Raw genomic sequence first — 23,494 nt, forward strand, 5'->3', positions numbered from 1 at the left:
TCAATGTTGTGTGCTTGTGGGCTGGACTGACTCCCTGAGTGGCCTGCCAGAGCTGTGTCTGGTTCCATCTTTAAACCCCTGACAATTAGCTCAGTACCTGGCACGTAGCAGGTGTCCAACAAAAATTTACTCCCTACGCTACCTGCCTCTCCCCTGGCTTTGGATTCTGGAATAAACACAGCACAGAGTCAATGGTTCACAATACCATCATCCAGGTTATAGATGGAGGATGTTGTTTTTAAAAAGAGAACAGTCTCTGATCCAAAGGACAGTTTATTTAAAACAAAGGTGACAAAGTGGAGGAAGGAGGGAGAACAATTCTAACATAAAAGCACATAGGAAGCATCTCAATTAAAAAAAAAAAAAGGGCAATGGAGGAAGCTATGTCTCATACATATACAAACTGCTGACCTCAATTGATTATTTACATCCAAACTTTATAAAATAGCATTTCAAGTCAGCACTTAAGCCAGTGTTATTAGTTTTTGTTACAAAAAGTTAAAGCTACAAACTTCACATTTTTAAGTTGTACGTCTGCAACAGCATTTAAGCTTTTTTTTTTCCAAGTTGGTCCGAGTGCAAGCTGGTGGAAGAGATTTTCTTCCCGCCCCCCCCCCCACCCCAAACACAAAAAAGTACATCAATTCCAAATACAATGACTATAATCCTGATGAAAACACAGACACAGTGCTTAAGAAAGATGGCAGATAGGATGTGCACTGGGCAGGAACAATTTTCAGGTAAAAAAAAGGAGCTGCAGTCTTTAGAGGCAACATGGTATGCTAGAAAGGGCACTGGAAGAAAAGACCTGGATATGAACTCTGGCTCTGCTGTATGCTAGTTACCTGACCTTGAGCAACAGACTTTGCCTCTTGGAGCCTTGGTTTCCTTTTCTGTAAAATGAGGACAAAGATACCTGTATCTCTCAGAGATATTAAGTTTTAGTAGATGTTGCGCTGTTCAGATTATCTCCTTCTCCTTGAGTGAGATTTGGTACTTTGTATCTTTCAAGGAATTTGTCTGTTTTATTTAAGTTGTTCATAAAATTGTTATTAGCCTTTTAATATCTGTAGGGTCTATACTGGTGTCACCTCTCATTCCTGATACCAGTAAGTGCTACTGAGTTTGAAATGGTATAATAAATTTCTGGCAGCAGGTGCTAAATAAATGTTTCCTGGATCAGAACCTACAGCTTCAAGAAATCAAGGCCATAGTTCTTAAGTTGCTTCAGAGTACTGGTTCTGTCTGTCGTCTGTATCTATCTATCCATCACACCAAACATTTATCCACCAGTTCATCTGTCTATCAACTGGTGGCTGGGAGAACAGACAAGGAAAAACAAAAATAGAAATTTGCTGCAAAATTACTGATGAGGAAGCAATAAAGATATTCCTGGAGGATCTGAGATTTTTAAAAGACACAGTTAGGTCTGGGTCATTGTTTATTAGGGGAGAACAAGTGAGAGGCTCAGAGTCCCGTGGAAGCTGGAGTCACAAATGATGAAGCTCAGGGCTCTACAGGAAGCCAGCTGACCTATGTGAATTTAGTATCCAAGGAGAAAAATGACTAGGATTGACTTCTCTGCCTTCTGGCATAAGAAAACAAACACACCTTGTCAGAAAATCTATCTCATCCAAAATACACTGACTTCTGGCCAAAGGGCTCCGTCTAGCTCAACTGGAGAGCAATGCACTTTTTGGACCAGCATGGTGGATGCACACAAGCTGAAACAAAATAAACTTCAGATCAAGACTCATCACCCAAGAATATTTACGGGGAAAAACTGAACCTTCTTTTACTTGGATCTAGCTTAGGAAGGGAGAAAATGGGCATTCCTCTCCTGTCTGGCCAAGTGCAAAATCCTTTAAAAAACAGAGAGAGAGAGAGAGAGAGGGAGGGAGGGAGAGAGGGAAACTGAGGCAGGACTGTTAATTAGCACAGCAGATGGTATAGGGAAATTCATGCTCCATACTTTGTTTTTTAACTCACTTGACTGTCAGACTTGACCGATTCAGTGGTTTCCCAACCTAAAAATGCCAGCCTGGGTTTTTTAGTCTGTGCAAGAAAAGTGGTCACTTCCTTTTTAAGAAGGCTTGTTGGATAAACAACAAGGTCTCACTGTATAGCACAGGGAACTATATTCAATATCCTGCAATAAAATACAGTGGGAAAGAGTATGAAAAAGGATGTATAACTGAGTCACTTTACTATACAGCAGAACTAACAAAACACTGTAAATCAACTATATGTGAATAAAATAAAATTTTTAAAAAGACTTGTGGTTTTCCTCTTCCTTGTAAATACTGGTCCTACATGGTGATGCTATGAATCCTGATTCTATCACTTACTAGCTGTACCACCTATGGAAAGAACTTTTTTTCTCTCTGAACTTGCTTCATCCTCTATGAAATGGAGATAAAATACTTAATTCACAGAGTTATTGGGGAGGTTGGAGCTGACATAAAGAGCCTACCTACCTAGCTCAGTGCCTGGCATATAGTAAGTGGTCATGATTGCTAGCTGCCCTTTATTATTATAGCAGGATCCTCAAATTGTCCTCTGTTCTCTGTATCTGCCAAGTAGCTGCATAACTGGCCAAGCCCTGCAGACCAGCAATGACCTCTTGCCTTTTCAATAACTTGCTGTCATTGCAAAGAACAGAATCTGGCCACAGAAGAGGAACATCCCTGGCTCTCCACTGATTCCCAGCTTTGGGCAGCAAGAGCAACTATGGAGTCAAATTACAGTATCCTTAGGTGCAACCCAGTCACGGCTCCCCTATCTGAGGGGAAGAGGTTCTAAAAAATAAAAAGGCAGTCGCCTTTCGCAACTGTCTGCTCTCGGCCATGTGACTAAGTGACACGTGGCCTAGAGCCAAAGCTGCAGAGGGATGGCTCAGCGCTGTCTGTTGCAAAACCCTCTGACCTGCTTTAGGCTCTGCGTCTACCTGTGTGACGCTCATGTGCTATCCGGCAGATGCAGGAGAGCTTGTGGGATGGCTGCAACAGAATGACCTTGGCTCCCCGTGGGAATCTCTTCACAGCCAGCCGCCTACTGAAGAGACGAAGCCAGGCAAGTTCCCATGAGCGGGGTTCCTTGGAACTTCACCAAAACGGACACGAGCGTCTTCCTTCAGAGAAGGGGCTGCTTAGCCCAGTGAGGCAGGAGTGAGGGGCCCCACCATCCAGTCCCAGCGCTTCCTTTCATTTGCTTCGTGATTTGGGCCATGTCACTTCCCTGCTCTGGGCCGCCATCAGGCCAGGTGATATCTATATGGTCCCTTCCAGTTTTGGCATCCTACACATCTGGGTTGAGTCTCCTGGAGGACAAATCTTAGTCTGATATTCATTTACCCTTTCCAGACCCCAAGCAGTAAAATGAGAAAAGAAAACAGTCACATATTTGAATGTGGGTCACAAAAGCAACGCCCCCTACCCCTGTCTGCAAGGAACATGGAGCAAAATGCCACGGGTGTCCTCTTCACGTGAATGACGAGAACTTGGAAAGCCTTTTCCCCTTTTGTGGACTGAATGCAGCCCCACTTTGCTGGGAGTTCCGGGTAGGCCTGTGCCCTCGCTTGATCACGTCTCCTCTTAAGGCACTGGGCAGTGTCTGTGCTGTGACTCTAGGCAGTTGGGAGAGTGGAGGTGGATGAAGGGTGTTGAAACTGCAAAGGCCAAGCTCGCAAGGAGGGCGCCAGGCTTCTCCTGAGACTCTGAAAGGCAATGCAAATTGTCTTTCCCAGGACATCACTAATAGCTCTGGAAGCCAGGGGTGGCCCGCGTAAGGCTGAAAGCATGGCGAAGGAGCTGACCCCGACCTCATCTGTTCAGCACAGCCCAGCCGGAGGGTGAGGCCGGCTCCAGGGGCTGGAGGGCCCCCGCAGCCTCCTGGTGTCCTCCTCCCTCGTGTTCCACAGTACCGTTATCTTACAGAAAAGAGGCAACTGTTTTAAAACTGTACCTGTACAGAGATGCCACCACACCACGTGGGGAATCTAGTTATAATTTATATATATATGTGCATATTTATATATATTTTTTAAAAAAGTCTTCCAGAAAGAACCACTGAAAGCTACTGGGAGAAGAAAAACAAAGAGACCACGTGACACTTTCCCAGCTCTCACTCGACGAGGAGTCTCTGGTTCTGGGGTGGGAAAGTCTGAGGTTCAAAGCGCCCACATGAGTCCTGGGAAATGATATATATATACCTGTCCAACTTCAAATACACACAGCGGGGCAGCGTGCCGACTGGCTCCGCAGCCCTGGCCAGTGGCGCACTTTCTTGGTTCCTGAGTTCACAGAGGGGGCTCTGGAGAAAGGAGGGAGGCGAGCTGGAGGGGCGAGTGAGCCAGAGTTCACTGGCGGCCTGGGGCCAGGCTGCCCTCAGAAGTTCTGCTGCCGCCGCTTCTTGGCCTCAATGGCGTCCAGGATGGGCTGCCGCTTCGACTGGTACTTCTGCCGGATCTCCTCAATCTCCTGCTCCATCATGGGGTCCAGGGCCAGGAGCCTCTTCTGAAGGTCTTCCACCGTCCAACTCTTCAGCTATGAGAGAGGCAGACAGCAGTCACAACAAGGCCCAGGTCAGTGGCTTCTGGAGACAACCTATCCTAGGAAGAGGTCTTCTTTTTTTGGGGGGGGGGGGCGCAACACTTGGCTTGTGGAATCTTAGTTCCCTGACCAGGGACTTACCAGTACCCTTGGCTTTGAACACTGGAACACCAGGGAAAGCCCCCCAGGAAAGGGTTCTAAGTGCTAATCTCTTTGATTTACTGTTCCTTGACCAGGAACCTAATGAGTAAGACTTTCACCTCCCCTCTCTTGTAAGTTAATTACACTGGATTCCTGGTTAGGGCACTAATACAACAGTAACTTGGTATATATATAATTAGCAGAATGGCTCCCTCCTCTCATCCTACCCATAAGATGGGTGTGTGCACGGTGGCCATGTCTCCTGGACGCTACACCAGGAGGACAGCTGCTCTCCCCACCGTCCCGCCTCCACACACTGTCTTGGCAATGGCACACTGGTCATTGCTGGCGTTTACTGGGGGCACCACTCTAGTAAGTACTTTATAGGGATCATCTACTTAAGTGTCTCAGGCATACAGACACAAACCCTGAGTGTGGGTGGGGGATGGGGGATAGTTGGAGAAGCCCTGAAACTTCTAAGATGAAGTTTCCATCAGGCAGAGAGAAAAAAGAAAGAGGACCTAATATCTACATTAATAACAATGGCGAACGTTTCCCCAGTGTTCTCCACGCACCAGACACTGAGTGCTTGATGTATATTAATATTATACATCCATTAATTCAATCCTCATGAGAAGTCTGTGATTTCAGTGTATTACTATCCCATCATTACAGATGAACAAGCCAAGGAAGAGGGTGGCTTGATGACCTGCCCGATGTCTCGTGGGCAAGAAGTGGCAAAGTCAAGGGGCTTTCCTGGTCGTCCAGGGGTTGGGACTTTGCCTTCCAAGGTAGTAGGGTGTGGGTTCGATCCCTGGTTGGGGGAGCTAGAATCCCACATGTTTCTCAACTAAAAAACCAAAACATAAAAATGGAAGCAATATTATAACGACCTCAATAAAGGCTTAAAAAAAAAAAATGTTCCACATCAAAAAAAATCTTTGGAAAAAAAGAAAAGAAGTGGCAGAGTCAAGAGTCAAACCCAGAGTCCCTACTCTTAACCAGCACTGGAAGAAGGCAGATTTGCAGAGCACAGGCTTGAGAACCCACTCAACCTGTGTCGGAAACACGGTTCTGCCTTGTGCAGATGCTGCGGGACTGCGGCCAGTGACCAGGCTCTCTGGGGCTTCCTCACCTATGGAAGTGGGACCACAGGGCCGCACCATGTTTACTGTAAGAATTAAATGAGACCGGGGTTGCTGGGTTGCTGGCACAGCGCACGGAGCCCTGTGTGCTTCAAGATGGCAGTGTGTGTGACAACACACGCTCTTGGCCACGGCCGGGCGGCAGGGGGCACCATCTCCCACCTGTGTCTGCAGCTGCTGGGCACGTGCCCTCGTGGCCATGGCCGTCTGTGTGGAGTGTTCCCTGCATCCGAGCGAGGCCAGGCCAGGCGTGCAGGGGTGGGAATGAGTGCCAACATTCTCCACAGCAGGTGGTGGGAAATTCTGAGCTCACGGCCGGTTGACAGGCGCCGTGTTTCAGGAACTCAAAAGGTTCACTCAAGCGTCACAGGAGATTTATAGACTCATCGGCTGCCCCGGCCCCTTCCTGAGGCCTCAGCAGCGGAGGGGGGTCGAAAGGTGGGTGAAGGAACCTCTTTCTGTCCCCTCTCCCTTTAGAGGGTGGAGTGGGAAGCGCTCCAGTGGGCTCGGCAGAAATGGCTTAATGACCAGTCACCACAGGAATGTCCCTTGGCCCGTTTCAGGGAGGTGGTCTGAGACGTGAGAAAAGCCTCATAGTTCAAGACGAAAGGTTCTTTGTGAGATGAGAATGGAAAGACTCGAGAGGGTGGGGGAATGCTGGAAAGTCGAGCTGAAAAACTCCATCTTGCTTCCAGCCTGTGTGGCTTTATACCATCTCGGAGGTTGGTATTCTTGGCCCAGGGACACCCCAGAAAGCGATGCTTGCCTAGTCTTTAGCTTTTTTTTGGAGCCCTTCTCCAAAGAGAGAACACCTCAAACCTAAAACTGGATATTGTTAATAGCTCAGGACAGATCCTAACTGCACTGGCTGTGTCGCCTTGTACAAATAACTTGACCTCTTTGAGCCTCACTTTTCTCCTCTGGAAAACAGACAATACCAGTTCCTCCACCCTTGGGCTGAAGTGAGAATTAGATGAGTTCATAACAGGTGTGGCGCCAGAGTGCAGGACTGCATCGTCGCATGTATCTGGTGGATAGTTAGCACTCACAAATGGTAGCTATCAATGTTATTAATAACTGTGATCGTTGTTGCTGTTAATATTATCATTATTAACAATATTATTAGAAAGTCTCTAACCTCCCATCACGACTTGGTGACTAAACAACAAATCTCCTATCAACAAGCTGTTCCTAGAATCTCTGACTCAAACCAGAGTCAAACGAGTGAAAATCAAACTATATTACTCTATTTTGCGTTAACAGTGCCTAAGGGGTGGGACTTTCCCACAATGCCTGTTAAAACAAGTCTTTATAGTTTAACAAAATAGTTTTCATCCATTCATTTATCAAACATTCACTGAATACCTACTATGGGCTAGGCACTGTCCAAGGCACAGAGGATACTTCAGTGAAAAGAAAAACAAAAACTCCCCAAATCGTTGCCCTTGTGAAGCATACATTTTAGTGAAGTGAGACAGACATACGCCAAGTAACACAGTAAACTAGTAAATGACTCAGATTAGAAGGTAATACAAGAAAGAAAAGAAAAACATACAGTGAAGAAAGGGGAGTTGGGAATTGGGGTGGGAGGCTTACTTCTGGTCCATCCATTCGGATAAAAACTCAGTGGCAGGACTTCCCTGGTGGCCCAGGGGCTAAGACTGAGCTCCCAACACAGGAGGCCCGGATTCGACCCCTGGTCAGGGAACTAGATCCCACAGGCTGAAACGAAGACTGAAGATTTCTCATATGGTAACTAAGACCCAGAGCAGCCAAATAAATAAATAAAAACAAGCAAGTATTCTTTTAAAAAGAAATGAAAAGAAAAAAAGAAAGTGATGGAACTGCACTGGCTCGCCAGCTTGTCCTGCCACTTTAGGCCGTCCCTCCTCCCTCTAGGCCTCAGTTTCCCCACTTGTAAGAAAGGGCTGCCTAGATGATCTTAAAGGTCTTTTGAAATTCAGTGTTTCTCAAAGTACAACCCATGGGTCACCTGCATCAGAATCACTTGTTGAAAATACAGACTCCTGCATCCCCAGTCAGAGCTACTTCATCAGGCTCCCTGGGAAGGGAGGGGCAGGGCTTCAGACGCTAAAGATGCTCTTCAAGTGTTTCTAATAAGCCCTCAAGTGGGATAAGCCCGATCCTACATCTTCCTTCTTGTTTTCCTGCCAGTGAAATTCTCACAGAGTCATTGATGGGTGTCTCTGGTCGAGGCTTCTTCTAGGTTTCCAATGTCTTTGGGGATCTTTTGCCCTTGATTCTAATCTTTGGGCAATAAGAAACACCCTGACTTTATCTCAGCCACCTTCAGATTGCTCTAAGGCCCTTGGAGCTTAAATTTACACCTGACCTATTAGAACACAGTCAGCCAGTCACACCATCCAGATACAGATTTTTCTGAAAATGAGCTCAAGAGAATGGCTTTATGGCTCCGAGTATAGCATTTCAGCATCGTGGTCCTTGGTGGCATAAATAAATTTCAAATGGATTTCCTGCAGTAAAAGTTCTGTGGCAGCCAGCATCCTGAGAGAGTAAATGCTCACACTGACCACACAGGCAGCTTGCGGGGTTTTCACTAGCCAAAGGGAGGGTCACCATTTAGCATCTCCTCTCTACCCTGCGCCCTCCACAATTCTACCTTTAGATCAGAATTCTCTGAACTCGACTCACACACCCCAATCAGATCCTGCCAGCTATCTCAGCCCCTCAACACATCCAGACCAAAAGTCTTGAGACCCACCCTTCCCTCATCTCCGAACCTCTTCTCCTTCCTCCCCAGTCTTCCCCGTCTCAGGAATGGTGCCCATCCTCCCAGATGCTCAAAATCATCCCCGATTCTCCCCTTTCTGTCACCACCTGTCTGCACACCCAGTCCTTTGATCTCTGAAATACTCGTACGAGTCAAAGCCAACCATTTTTTTCATCTCTGCCTTCAACACTTCAATTCAGGCCACCAGCATCTCCTAGCCGCAAACAATTAAAAATACAGAAATGAGCTGCCCTTATGTTGCCTACTGCACTTAGGAAAAAAATCCAACAATTTCACCAGGGTCTACAATGGCCCTACACCTCTGGCCTGTCGTCCCCTCCAACTTCCTTACCTGCTGCTGCTCAGGACCCTCTAGCTAAGCTTTATTTCACATTGTCAGATATACTTGTCTGGCCTCAAAGGCTATGCAGCTAACGATCCTTCTGCCTGGATAGCTTGTCCCCAGTTCTTCCTTATCCTTTAAGGAAGGATAAGGGGTGAACTCCTTTAAGCTCAGGGGTGAACTCCTCAGAGAACTCGAGCAAGCCTTCTCTGACCATCTCATCCAGAAAGGCTGCTGGAGGAGTGGGTAGGTTTAGGGGGAGAGCAAGGGCTTTGAGGCAGGTGGCCCTGGTCCCACGGGAGCTGTGCCCTTGCGAGCTGGACGGCCCTGGACAAGTCTGCTACGTGCCTCACCTGTCTGCTTTTTCAAAGGAGGACAACAGGATCTCCCCAAGGGCAGCTGTGAGGCTTAGAGGGCCTGTCAAGTACAGAACATAGTGTCTGGTGCACACGGAAAGAAAGAGGGCAAGTGGGAGCTGCCACCTTAAATCCTTTTTTTTTTTAAAATGGACCAAATAGGTTAGTAAAAGAAATAGTGGCTGCTGTTGTAAGAACTGAGCTTGGTGAGCTCAGTGGGGTACAGGACACACACCCCACTCACAGACGCATCTGCAGTGAACTCGGTGCATGCGTGCGTGCATGCGAAGTCGCTTCAGTCCTGTTCGACTCTTTGTGATCCTAATGGACTGCAGCCCACTAGGCTCCTCTGTCCAAGGGATTCTCCAGGCAAGAACACTGGAGTGGGTTGCCATGCCCTCCTCCAGGGGATCTTCCTGACCCAGGATGGAATCCGAGTCTCTTACGTCTCCGGCATTGGCAAACAGGCTCTTTACCACTAGCACCACCTGGGAAGCCCAATCAGATGGACCTGGCCTGTTTCTTCGGGGCCAGAGGGCAGCCACGTCCTCAGCTTCCCGGCACCAGGACGGATCCATGAGGCTGACAGCAAGTGACTTCTTCTCAAAAGGCCTTAGCAACTCTGAGATTCTGAACAACAGTGTGTCAATGTCAGTTGCACAAGTGGCCTCAAGAACAGCCGAGAAGAACTGGCTGGTGTTTCATCACACGCGCCAAGTCACAGAGATTAACAATGACAATGAGCAGAGTCATTGGAATCAGCAGAGTCAGGCTAAACTAAACAAACCGGCATGTACAGCAGAGTTTCTTCCTGCCTTTGCAATGAGGCCCATAGTGAACACGCAACCCAAGCGTGTTCTAAGTCCTCCTCTGTGGCTACTAGAAACTCTTACCTTAGAAATCTATCACGAGAATGGTGTCACAATACTTCCCTAAAAAGGAAACTCAAGCACATCATCCTTTCAAGACAGGTAAGTCAGGCTGAAGTCCTGGCACAGATGATGTTTTACTGCAACCATGAAAGAACACACCTTTGGAATTTGCAAGATGACAAGGAAGCTTGACAGAGGCTAACAGTTGGAGGAAGCTATCAGGATGCCACTCCAAAATTTATTTATTTATTGGATTGTGCTGGGTCTTATTTGTGAAACGTGGGTCTTCGATCATTGCAGCATGTGGGATCTAGTTCTCTGACTGGGGATGGAACCCAGGCCTCCTACAATGGGAGTGCGGAGTCTCAGCCGCTGGACTGCGAGGGAAGTCCCTAGTCCATATCTTTAACATCCTCCCCTAGACGGTTAGCCAAAGTGCAACAGAGAAAACATATAAACATCAGGCAAAAGGCATCGAAGACACTGATTTAGATCCACCAAAGATAGGCAGCCTTTCTTGATGTGACCTTGTCTCCATCTAGGGATGGATTCAAGACTGGGGACTGGGCACTTTAGTAGGATAAGATCCTTGGATGATGCAGTCACCTCTCAGCAGGTGAGCGAGATGACAGTGATGCAGAAGAGCAAGGATGCTGACAAGTAAATGACAGCTTGTATGGATTAAGCAAGCACTGGGCCATTCAATTTCAAAAGATCTTGCTCCTTAAATAAGCCTTGTGAGAATTTTAAGTGACTGCCTCTGATTCAAATTACTGTCATGCCAAATCATGCTTCCACCTTATAAAGTCTTCCTCATGCCTCTCCAATAAGGAAGAGAAGTGGCAGAACTGTTAACAGTAAATTATTTCTGCAATCCCATTCTGAGTTTATGATGACTTCGAATCAATACCAGAATTCTAACCAAAGACATGACTGCATGTGTATAAAATATTTACTAGGATGACTGGAATGAAATGCAGACTTTGAGCCTGGGTGAAACAAGGAAATCTGGCTCCACGCAAGGATGGTGATAAAATAACAAGAGCTTCGACAGGGGTCAGAAGATTGGCCTCAGATAACCTGCAGATCGCATCCAAAGAGCCTCCCACTCAGAGAGGGCTCTGTATGAATTGTGTGTGTGCGAGTGAAGGATTAATTTGACAAATGGTATAAATAAAAAGTGGGCTTTCCAGGTGGCTCAGCGGTACAGAATCTGCCTGCAATACAGGAGATCCAGGCTTGATCCCTGGATCAGGCCCTGGAGAAGGAACTGGCAACCCACTCCAGTATTCTTGCCTGGAGAATTCCATAGACCGAGAAGTCTGGCGGGCTACAGTCCACTGGGTCACAAAGAGTTGGATATGACTTAGAGACTAAACAATAACAAAATAAAAAGACGATGTTTCTTGAAATAATGGGGTTTTACTGTAGTAGACAGTACTTGCATTCTCTCAGTTATTTGTGATTTACTCAAAGTCTTCCTTAAACTTCCATGACAAAATGGAATTTTGAAGTAGTGCTTTCACGTGCTTAGAATTTATCCCAACTCTCTTCTGGCATGAACTTTCACAGCGTACTCTGAAAACCACAGTGCACCTGCTTTTTCTTGTTGTTTTGGTTTGGTTCTGTGAGTTTTATAACAGCTGTTGGCCAAAGGTAGTCAGGTTTTGACCAAACCCAGATTTTCCCCAGACTTTATAAATGGGGCTTTTCACAGCAAAAACCCAAAAAGAAATTTCATACCCCAAATATAAAAGAATAATGGATCTCAAGATGCACTGCATTGCTAATACTCAACATTATAACTTTATAAAGGTGCAGTGAGTACCAGCTCTGTGTCAGACACTTGTGCTTGGCTTGGACTGGGCAGGAATGCAGGTGATAGAGGGATATGACCAAGGAAGGGTGTATACAGGACAAAAAGTATATGGCAGGGTCCCCTCACACAAGCAGCAGCAATAAACAAGGTAGATAAGTCACAGAACCAAGCGACAACATGAGGCATTACCGAGCAAGTGCCCAATGACTGCTAATGAGAGCTGCTCTGAACTAAGTGCTATGTGCTCAGCCCTTTACACGCATCACCTCATGGGAGCCTCAGACGAGTCCACGGAATAAGTATCCATTTTACAGAGGTGGAAACTGAGACTGAGGGAGATACAGGAATTTCTCCCCTGACCCCAGAACCAATAAATGTAAGTGATCAGGTTAGGACACAAACCCTTGCTTGTCTGAGGGCAAAGCCAAGCCAACTCTGTATCAAGACAACATGTACACCAGTTAAGAGAAGGAAGAATCCCTGTGGTCAATGTCTCTGAGAGAAAGACTTCGTCTTTTTATACATTTATTGTGCACAGAAGGGGCACTAACTGAATTGTAGAACTTTAAAAAATGAAATGCAAATCTTATTTCAAGTCACTATCACACCTGAGGTACAGGGAGCTAATAAAATTAGGTTGAGTAAATGAAGGGATGTGTAAGTTCCTGTTCCTGTAAGTATCACTAATAGCTACTGAAAATTCCTTTGGGTACCATGGTTTTTCATGCCTCCAGGCTTCTGCAGAACAGAATTCTGTCTTCGGTTTAGGGAATGCCCATTCAACCTTGCAGCCCAGCTCAACCTCCCCACTCGTGTCTCTCTCCAATTCCCTTTTTCTTTTACTAAAGTGGGAGCTGTTTAAAAGTGGGAACTACATCTATTTTCAGAGAGTCAGGACAGCATGAGAGAGTTCTCAATGAATATTTAATAAAGAAACAGATCCTTCAATCTTGAAGCTTTTTCATGAAAATGATACTGACTTTTTACTGGGTTCCAGCAATTACTAGTAAGACACTAGGCTTTTCAGAAGCTTTGCAAATGTGGAATCAATAAATAAGTTTGAGTATAATGTAAGAGTGTTAAATAAGGTTATGTCACTTACTCCAGACTGATCAATGCAGGCCGAAATCAAAACGAACAGCTCATCCACTCTCATGATTGCAGTAAAGTTACAAGAGAAAATGGACAGAAAAATCCACGCTGGTCTTGACTGCTAATGACTGCTCTCTTAAGAAAAATTCTACTTTCAGAGTATATTGAGACATATACATTACCATATGTAAAAGAGATAACCAATGCGAGTTTGATGCATGATGTAGGGCACCCAAAGCAGATGCTCTGTGACAACCTGGTGGGATAGGGTGGGGAGGGAGGTGGGAGGGGGTCACAGGATAGAGGGGACACATGTACACCCGTGGCCGATTCATACCCATGCATGGCAGAAACCATTACAATATTGTACAGTAATCATCCTCCAATTAAAATAAATACATTTTAAAAAAGAGTGGCTCTAAATTGACTTATAGGTTGCACACTGAAGGAAGCCAAACTACAAAAGGAAAACTTTCAGGAAGTTAGCAAACACATAGCCTTCTAGAATAATGAAACGTTATAAAATAATTGTCGATGCCTAAAGGAGGAAGAGTATAGGAGCAGAGCTGAATACGACGCCCCTGACATTTGAAAGCACTAAAGGGAGACATCAACAGTATCATCATTCTTGTGAGGATATTAATCTTTCAGAGGATACGAAAACCTAAAGCACCAACTGCACCAAGTAGCTGCTGTTTTAATGCAGCTGAATAATTCAGGAAGGGAGCAGCCAGTCACACACAAATCCCTATCGGTTGTGCCTTTGGACACTTTTTGGGGCTGGAAATTTCCAAGGTAACAAAAAGTCCAGGCTCTTTTTCTCTCTTATCTTGCCAAATAAAAGAAGCTCAAAGAATCCTAAAGCAAACTCTGAAGACTGAAATATAAATAAACCTCACTTTATTTCATAAAGGTAGTCTCCAAAGGTATCTTCAGAGATAAATAAGACCCAATCTAAATACACTACAATAACAATGTTTACAGAAAACTGGTAAAGAAGGAAAGTAAAAGCTCTCTAAGTAAGCTACTTTGCAGGCCTGAGTTTTTTCAGCGTGGGCTTTCTCAAAGTGGGAAAACTTGTAAGTGAACAGCACTCAATTTCTGGAAACCTCCATGAGCCTTACTGCTGGGTGCTCCCCTATAATGGAGGATCAGAGATTTATAACCCAAATACCCACAAGGAAAGAAAGAAAGTGAAGTCGCTCAGTCATGTCTGACTATTTGCAACCCCATGGACTGTAGCCTGCCAGGGTCCTCCGTCCATGGAATTTTCCAGGCAAGAGCACTGGAGTAGGTTGCCATTTCCTTCTCTAGGGGATCTTCCAGACCCAGGGATCAAACCCGGGTCTCCCACATTGCAGGCAGATGCTTTACCATCTGAGCCACCAGGGAAGCCCACCCACAAGGAAACACTCTCTCAATATCCTTTAATAAAAGGACTCTGCAACTAAAGCAGTTAAGTTCTATCTGCAAGGCATGTCAGCATCTTTCTGCAATGGCCATCAAGTTTTAGGACCTAAATTCCTTGCAAAATTCTTGTCAAAAAGAAAAAAATTAGGTCTAGATAGATAGGGATGTGTCTGTCTGTGTGTGTGTAAAATACTTTTTTATTCTGCCAAACCACAAAACTGCTAAACAGGGATTTTTACCATTTTCTTTTCTTTTTCTGATTTAAGACTTTTTTTTCAAAGTCATCATTTTTTAGAAAACTTAAATCAGAAAAATAAAAGTATTAATATGTATGTGTCCTAGATGCTTTGAGACAGTCCTTTATTCTTTTCTGCCAACGTTTAATTGTTATGGATACTCAAATGTGATTTAATTCATGCCACAGTAATACTTTTCAAATGTGTATAAATTCAGAAACCAGAAAGCACTCTTTGTAAAGACCATGTGTCCTAGTTTTTTGGTTCAGAAATAGTGATCACCATATTCTTAGCAGTAAGCTCATCCAAGCTCAGAGTTAAAAACCACTTAACTCCTCTGGTGTAAAACTGTTCTTTAAAATTTGTGTCCTAAATATTTTCTATAATGAGCAAGCAGCATAAAGAAAGAAACTATCTCCAACCTGGGATCTGGCATAAAATTTGGAATCATTAATGACAGGGAGCGGGGAAAATGATGCTAATACCATGATGTACACGTAAATATGCTTCCCTTGTGGCTCAGCTGGTAAAGAAACTGTCTGCAATGCAGGAGACCTGGGTACGATCCCTGGGTTGGGAAGATCCCCAGAGACGGGAAAGGCTACCCACTCCAGTATTCTGGCCTGGAGAATTCCATGGACTGTATAGTCCATGGGGTCGCAAAGAGTCAGACACAACTGAGCGACTTTCACTCACTATACAATATATGCTAAATTGGCACGGGAACGTCTATTTCATGATTCAGATGATGTTGATACGTGTCTATAACGGAGTCTTTGTACGTCCTCATTTTCTTAAACTTTTTTCCCCTGGTGAAATATCTGACTGTTAATAGCACAAGTACATGGTTAGTACTGCTTTTGACTTGATAGTATTTCTTTGAAAAAGAACAAGGAGAGTGTATCAGTTACCAATTTACTGCCTCTCAGCTCCGAAAGCAGCCTTCTCTGCCATAAACAAACGCTCTTAAAGCGCTTCTCCTTGCAAGCATGTGTGATGTTAAGCTTTCTCAGAAGAGTCTGGAGGGACAGTGCAAGCAGGAGGTGGCTCCCCTGAATGCCGAGCACTGGGGCAGCCGTGTGGACAGGAGGTCAGTTAGTGGAGTGTGGCCCACTGACAGCCCAGGACCTGGTTCCTGTGTTACCTTGCATCCTCAGCGTGGCCATAATCTTTTGGCAGTCTTGTCGACGTAGATACCAGCACCTCCACTGGCTCTGAAGGTCTTGTGGTCCCACTGGTACCCAGACCCGGAGTGCACATCCACGGCACTGGCTGCCGCTTGCTTGCTCCTTGCCTGCACTCCGGAGGGCCATCTACGGTTTCCCCAGAGCTCGTGCGCCAGCTTGGGTCTAGCTAAACCAGCAAACTCCTCTGCTATGCCACGGGCCGAACCCTGCCTTCTCTACTGAGGTCTGAACCCCTGGTAGTTTGTCCTTCCTTGACGACACTCCCTCAGCCCTAGTGAACCATAGAGAGTTTTCTCACACCTTGCAGTTTCTCACTTATCATAGGTAGTAACTCTTTGTATTTTTTCTTAATTTTTATTGGAGTATAGTTGATTTATTAATACAGTGCTGTGTTAGTTTCAGGTGTATGGCAAAGTGAATCAGTTATAAATATATACATATATATGTACACACACACACACATATATATACAGCCACTCTCTTTTAGATTCTTTTCCCACATAGGTCGTTACAGCGTATTGAGTCGAGTTCCCTGTGCTGTACAGTAGGTCCTTACTAGTTATCTATTTTATACACAGTAGTGTCTATGTGTCAATCCCAGTCTCCCAACTTACCTCTCCCCTCTCGGTCCCCTGGTAACCATAAGTGTGTTTTCTACATCTGTAAGTCTATTTCTGTTTTGTAGATAAGTTCATTTGTACTGTTTTTAGATGAGTCACTCCCTCCCCTGTTAAACCTACTATGTGGCTCTTGTCTCCTGACGGAACCCAGGCTACTACCGGGAGGGCGCCACTGACGACAACATGAGCACGTGCCTGCCCACAAATGGAAAAATGTCCACAATGCCAAACCCCAAAGAAAAATTTCCATGTGAAAAATGCCCAGACAATTTCAAATCCAGAAGAGCCTAATGTGTTTATTTACAGCCCAAATGTGGAACTAAAATACTCTCACTTGCTCCCACTGAAAACTGTACTAATGGTGAACAGAAAAACAATCTGTGGCTTAGCCAGACAACTGAAAGCTACTCAGTGGCCCAAAGGACTGACTCCAGGTACGTACAACCACATGGATGAATCGCAAAAAGGAATGCTCAGCCAAAGAACCCAACACAGACTATGCACTGAGTGACTCCATCCAGATAGCATCATAGAAAAGATAAAACTATCAGGACAAAAGACAGGGCATGAGGCAAACTCTTGGAGGTGATGGAAGTGTTCTATGTCCTGATTATGGCTGTGTTTACACCACTGTATACAGTTGTCACAATTCTGCAAACTGCACACTAATAAGCCAGTTTTATGGTACAGCCTCCATAAACCTGATCTTATAAAGCAAAAAAACTAAATACATATAAAGAATTGTGGGGGACTTCCTTGGCAGTCCAGTGGTTAAGACTCTGCATTTCCAATGCAGAGAGCATGGGTTCAATCGCTGGTTGGGAAACTAAGATCTCACATGCTACACAGAGTGGCCAAAAAAAAAAAAAAACAACTGTGGAAGGTAGTTCATATAATACTTAAAGGGAATTTTATACCTTACATAGATAGATTACAGAGATGATTTAAAATTATTACATTTTATTATCCAGTTAGAGAATAAAAAGCCCAGGAAAAAAAACACAGAAAGTAGATTCGGGTAATATAAAATTATGAATTCAAAAGCTAAAGCTCAATGACAAGGATCTCCCAAACCAAAAGCTGATTCTTCCAAATGACTAAAAGAAAAAAAAAAAAAAAAAAACCACAGAAAACTGCTGACAAGTTTAATCAAGAAAAAAGAGGAAACAAAACTACTGGGAATGAAAAGCAAGCTGGACTACGGATTCTATAAATTTTTAAATCTAAACCTTTATGTCAAAAAATTTTAAAAGTTATACGAAACCAAGATTTCCAGGTGGGGAAAAAAAAGTACCATAGATTTACCTGGAATCAAACCAAAAAGACCATGGACTAAGAAATTTGGACTGCAAGGATACAGGATGAACTGAATTCCAGTTCTCCCAACAAGGCAGATTCCTCCTATGGAAGAAGGGAAATCTCCAGGGGCCAGAATCATTGTTATATTAATAAAACTAATCCTATCTTCTTATAATACTAACAGTGCAGTTTCTGGTAAATCAAGAAAATACAAAGGACAATAGAATGGAAGGATAAACCGAAGTCCCCACCACCCCACCCGCCCCGGTTGCCTTGGTGAGAGGGTAGGATATAAGGAAACTGGTATATAATGATTATAGTAATAATTACAATTATATAAGCCAGTATTTTTAAAACATTATTCTTAGCTGGTCACTGTATCAAGCACTTTTTGTGTATTATCTCATTTGATTGTCACTAAGTCTTATAGCTGTGGCTGTTCACCCGATTGTATAGATAATCTGAGGCATGCAGAATGACATATTTTGTCTGAGGTTACAGTCAGCAGGGAACAGAGACCCAGACTGACTGGCTTTCTCCATCCGTAAAATGGAAAATCCAGATAATCCCAACTAACCTCTTGGAAAGGTTTTGTGAGGAATAACCAAAATAAACACGTGGGTAGAAGTCACCTGAGGACAAATTTTGGCTGAAATAAAAAAACACAGTATCTTCAGGCAGACCTTTTAAAGCAACAGTATGTATATTTCCCCACTATGGAATCCTCTCTTCTCAGAAATGATCAGAGGTGGTCAAGAAGGGACTTCCCTGGTGGTCCAGCGGTTAAGACTCCATGCTCCCAATGCAGGGGGCATGGGTTCAATCACTGGTCAGAGAACCAGTTCCCACATGCGGCAACTAAGACCCAGCACAGCCAAATAAATAAAAGTTAAAAAATCAAGGAAAAGACAACCCACAGAATAGAGAAAAAAAATTTTTTCTTTAAAAAGCAGGCAAGAAAATGCCAGATGATGTCTCCTGTTAGAGACACAGTAGGACTGGAACACACACCCTTTAAGGTCCCTTTCCATTCTGAAAGCCCAGCACTCTGCTGGCCGACACGGGGCCAGAAGAGCTTATGGAGGGAGACACGGCTTCTAGGAATTCAAGACATAGGCCATTTGTTGCCTGCACAGTCAGTGAAGCCCAGTCGACATGACCTCAAGACAGCCCTTCCTAGAGCCTGACGTTGTCAATACACTGTTCATGGGTCTTAGGATATGTTTCTGCTCTTCTGTTCTAAGCCATCTATATCTAAATTATTTCTTACTCCTGTTCTCACTGCCACTACCCAAATTCATGGAACCCATGGTCTGGACTCTGCTCTTTGGCTCACCATGTGGCTGAGATAAAAAAAAAAAAACCATCCTATGTTGTAATAGCTGAGAATAACTGGCCATGAAGACTGAACTTAAAAGAAAGAAGTGCCAAGCAGACAGGGCTCAGGCCATCTCAGAACCAAAGGCAATGAGACGCAGTGTTAAGCTCACACAGGTTGATACCATTCTTTTTTTCCCCTTAAATTGGAGTATAGTTGCTTTAGAAGGTTGTGTTAGTTTCTTCTATACAGCAAAGCGAATCAGCTACACACACACACACACACACACACACACACACACACACACACGTGTGTACAGCCACTCAGTCAGTCATGTCCGACTCTGTGCGACCCCATGGATAGCCCACCAGGTTCCTCTGTCCGTGGGATTTTCCAGGCAAGAATACTGGAGTGGGCTGTCATCTACTCCAGGGGCTCTTCCCAACCCAGGGATTGAACCTGCATCTCTTGTGTCATATATATATCTCTCCTCTTTTTTGCATTTCCTTCCCATTTAGGTCATCACAGAGCACGGAATTCCCTGTGCTACACAGTAGGTTCTCACCAGTTATCTACTTTATACATAGTAGTGTATATATGTCAACCCCAATCTCCCAGTTCATCCCACCACCCGCCATCCCCCGACCCCAGGCTGAGAGCGTTCTAAGCAGCCCTCTGGGGTCACAAGCCACAGCGCTGAAGCCTTGCTCTTGGAGCCATGTCAATAACCAAGTTAAAAACCAAGCTTCCCTCAGCTGCACGATTCCCCAGCAGAACAAGGCCGCTGTGACTCAAGACAAAGACGACATTCATCTGCCATGTGGTTTCTCAAAGCATATCTAAACAGCAGGTTGCCCGGGCAATTTTGGATACATATTTCTTTTTCCGACTGCTGTTCTTGGCTGGTTTTCTGACAGTAAAAAGTACAAGATCTCATTATATTCCCGCGTACAAATGAATTCAGCCTTAACATACTTTAAGCCCAGCTTTACAGGAAAAATAAGAAATCTGAAACAAAAATAGTATACCTTGTCAGGAACAATTTAGGACAGTCTTCTCACCAGGAGCTGCTCGGCGTGGTTACCCCAGTAAAGACCATTAACGTGCAACTGGTGTTTATCCTGGCTGGCTCTGCGCACTCATGAGGCACTGCAGGGTAGGAGGCCAGAGTACTAATCACGGTCTCCATTCACCTTTCTTTCAGCACAGGATTATGAAAAGAAGGTCATCAAAGGAAGGTTAACAAGCACACAAGCATGGGAGTTAGTCCAGGACAGAGAGATGGTGGCAAGAGATGGTGCTACAGAGAGAGTACATCTGAGGTTTAAAATTCATTCACACACTCCCCAGACAAAACACCACCAACAAAAGCAAACAGGAAGCCTCCATTCCTAAACCTCTCACTGACAAGAGACAAAGCCTGGCTTAATAAGTTCGAATGATCTCAAAGCAACCTGTGTGCGTGCGAAGTTGCTTCAGTCTTGTCTCTGTGTGACCTCATGGACTGTACCCCGCCAGGCTCCTCTGTCCATGAGGCATGGGGTTCTCCAGGAGGAATACTGGGGTGGGTAGCCATTCCCTTCTTCAGGGAACCTTCCCGACCCAGGGACTGAACCTGGGTCTCTTATGTCTCCTGCACTGGCAGTTGGGTTCTTTATCTCTAGTGCCACCTGGGAAGCTCCTCAAAGCAACCTAACTTCAACCAAAAAAGCTCCCAATACTGAACATCAAATGAAAGGAGAATGGGAAGTTAATCAAAATAGCATGTGGGGAAATTCCCTGGCGTTCAGTGGCTAAGACTCCATGCTCCCAATACAGGGGGCCTGGGTTCAAACCCTGGTCAGGGAACTAGATCTCACATGCTGTAACTGAGTGCTCACATTCTGTAACGTAGATCGACGATCCCAGGTGCTACAACTAAGACCCAGCACAGCCAAATAACTAAATAAATATTTTAAAAAATAAATAAATCACAAGATGTGATGAACTATTATATAATCATCAGAATGATAATTTTATAGATGTTTCTAATAATATGAAAAAATGTCTGACATGTTAAGTGGAAAAAAAATCAAGATGCCATACTATATACACAAAATGATTTCAGCTGTGTACAATATGTAAGTAAAAGAAATCAGAAACGAATACATTAAAATGTGAACTGGGATTATTGTTGGGAGTGGTGGAACCGTGGAAGAAATTTTCTTCTCTAAGCTTTTCAACTTCCAAACATTATACAATGGGCATGTATTCTTTTTACATCTTAAAGGCAAGAAAACAGCACAGCAACATCCAGAAGAGCAAACCAGCACTAAAAAAGAGGACAAGAAACAGCATTTATTAAGGGCTTAGTACAGGCCAGGCAACTGTCCTTAGGGCTTCACATGCATTAGCACATTTGCTTTTACAACAACCCTATGACATGAGTGTAACTTCTATCCATATCTGATAAGGAAACTGAAGGTTAGCCAGGTGGCATAACAGATGGATAAGACAGGACATGAAGCTGTACGGCATGGCTGGTGGTTTTAACCAAAGACTTAAACTACCTCTCAAACACAACAGCAGAATCTGCCCTTCTGCCTGCAAGCTGGACCTAGAAACAAGCATCGATGATAAAAATCTTCTTGACACTATCATAATGGAGGAGAATGGCTACAAGAGAGGAATCTGCCCAGATGCTAAGATACTTGGGTTTGAGTTTTCACATTGGAACAACTAAAAGCACTTTCTAATTAAAGTTTTAAAGAGAACCGATGTGAAAGAATGAATCATCACTGTAGGTGCAAATATACCAGCACAACAAGTTCAACCCACAGCTGAATTCTACAAGAGAAAGCTGGGAATCACTGTCAAAAGAAAGACCTCAGGTAGCTAGTCATCAAACTAATAAATGAATAAGCAAATAAAAGCATTTTAAGTCGGTGCTAGTGGTAGAGACTGGCTAGTTGGCGCTAGTGTTGTGACTGTGTGGATCACAACAAACTGGAAAATTCTTCAAGGGATGGGAATACCAGACCACCTTATCTGCCTCCTGAGAAATCTGTATGCAGGTCAAGAAGCAACAGTTAGAATTGGACATGGAACTACGACTGGTTCCAAATAGGAAAAGGAGTACGTCAAGGCTGTATATTGTCACCCTGCTTATTTAACTTATATGCAGAGTACATCATGAGAAACGCTGGGCTGGAAGAAGCACAAGCTGGAATCAAGATTGCCGGGAGAAATATCAATAACCTCAGATATGCAGATGACACCACCCTTATGGCAGAAAGAGAAGAGGATATGAAGAGCCTCTTGATGAAAGTGAAAGAGGAGAGTGAAAAAGCTGGCTTAAAACTCAACATTCAGAAAACTAAGATCATGGCATCCAGTCCCATCACCTCGTGGCAAATAGATGGGGAAACAATGGAAACAGTGACAGATTTTATTTTCTTGGGCTCCAAAATCACTGCAGATGGTGACTGTGGCCATGAAATTAAAAGATGCTTGCTCCTTGGAAGAAAGGCTATGACAAATGTAGACAGCATATTAAAAAGCAGAGACATTACTTGGCTGACAAAGTTCCGTCTAGTCAAAGCTATGGTTTTTCCAGTAGTCATGTATGGATGTCAGAGTTGGACTAGAAAGAAAGCTGAGCACCAAAAAATTGATGCTTCTCAACTGTGGTATTGGAGAAGACTCCTGAGAGCCCCTTGCACCACAGGGAGATCCAACCAGTCCATCCTAAAGGAAATCAGTCCTGAATATTCATTGGAAGGACTGCTGTTGAAGCTGAAGCTCCAATACTTTGGCCCCTGATGCAAAGAACTGACTCATTGGAAAAGGTCCTGATGCTGGGAAAGACTGAAGGCAGGAAGGAGAAGAAGGGGACGACAGAGGATGAGATGGTTGGATGGCATCACCGACTTGATGGACATGAGATTGAGCAAGCTCCGGGAGTTGGTGATGAACAGGGAGGCCTGTCGTGCTGCAGTCCATGAGGCTGCCAAGAGTTCACTGAGAGACTGAACTGATAGTGGTAGAGAACCCACCTGCCAATGCAGGAGACGTAAGAGATGTGGGTTCAAACCCTGGGTCAGGAAGATCCTCTGGAGGAGGGCATGGCAACCCACTCCAGTATTCTTACCTGGAGAATCTCATGGACAGAGAAGCCTGGAAGGCTACAGTCTGTGGGGTTGCAAAGAGTTGGACACGACTGAAGCGTCTTAGCACACTTAAGTTATAATTACTAAGGTTTGGACAAAGAGGACCTGAATTTGCCCTCCAAATACGAAGTACTCAGCAACAAGGAGCACTGACTCTTAAAGACTAGAGAATAGAAAGAAACTTAGGAGAAAAAGAAAAAAGCATT

At 44.5% G+C, this 23,494-nt stretch overlaps 1 protein-coding gene across 1 annotated transcript in view; it reads right to left on the minus strand.

Annotated features, from left to right (window-relative positions):
- Window positions 1-416: 416 nt before the first annotated feature.
- The window catches only part of STK4 (serine/threonine kinase 4), a 90,208-nt gene continuing 67,130 nt past the window's right edge, over window positions 417-23,494 (minus strand). The window contains exon 11 of the mRNA XM_027558464.1: window positions 417-4,544. Within this exon, the coding sequence (XP_027414265.1) occupies window positions 4,386-4,544 (159 nt within the window). The 3' untranslated portion in view covers window positions 417-4,385. The remainder of the gene's footprint in view (window positions 4,545-23,494) is intronic.

Source organism: Bos indicus x Bos taurus, chromosome 13 (genome assembly GCF_003369695.1).
Source record: "Bos indicus x Bos taurus breed Angus x Brahman F1 hybrid chromosome 13, Bos_hybrid_MaternalHap_v2.0, whole genome shotgun sequence".
Taxonomy (NCBI): domain Eukaryota; kingdom Metazoa; phylum Chordata; class Mammalia; order Artiodactyla; family Bovidae; genus Bos; species Bos indicus x Bos taurus.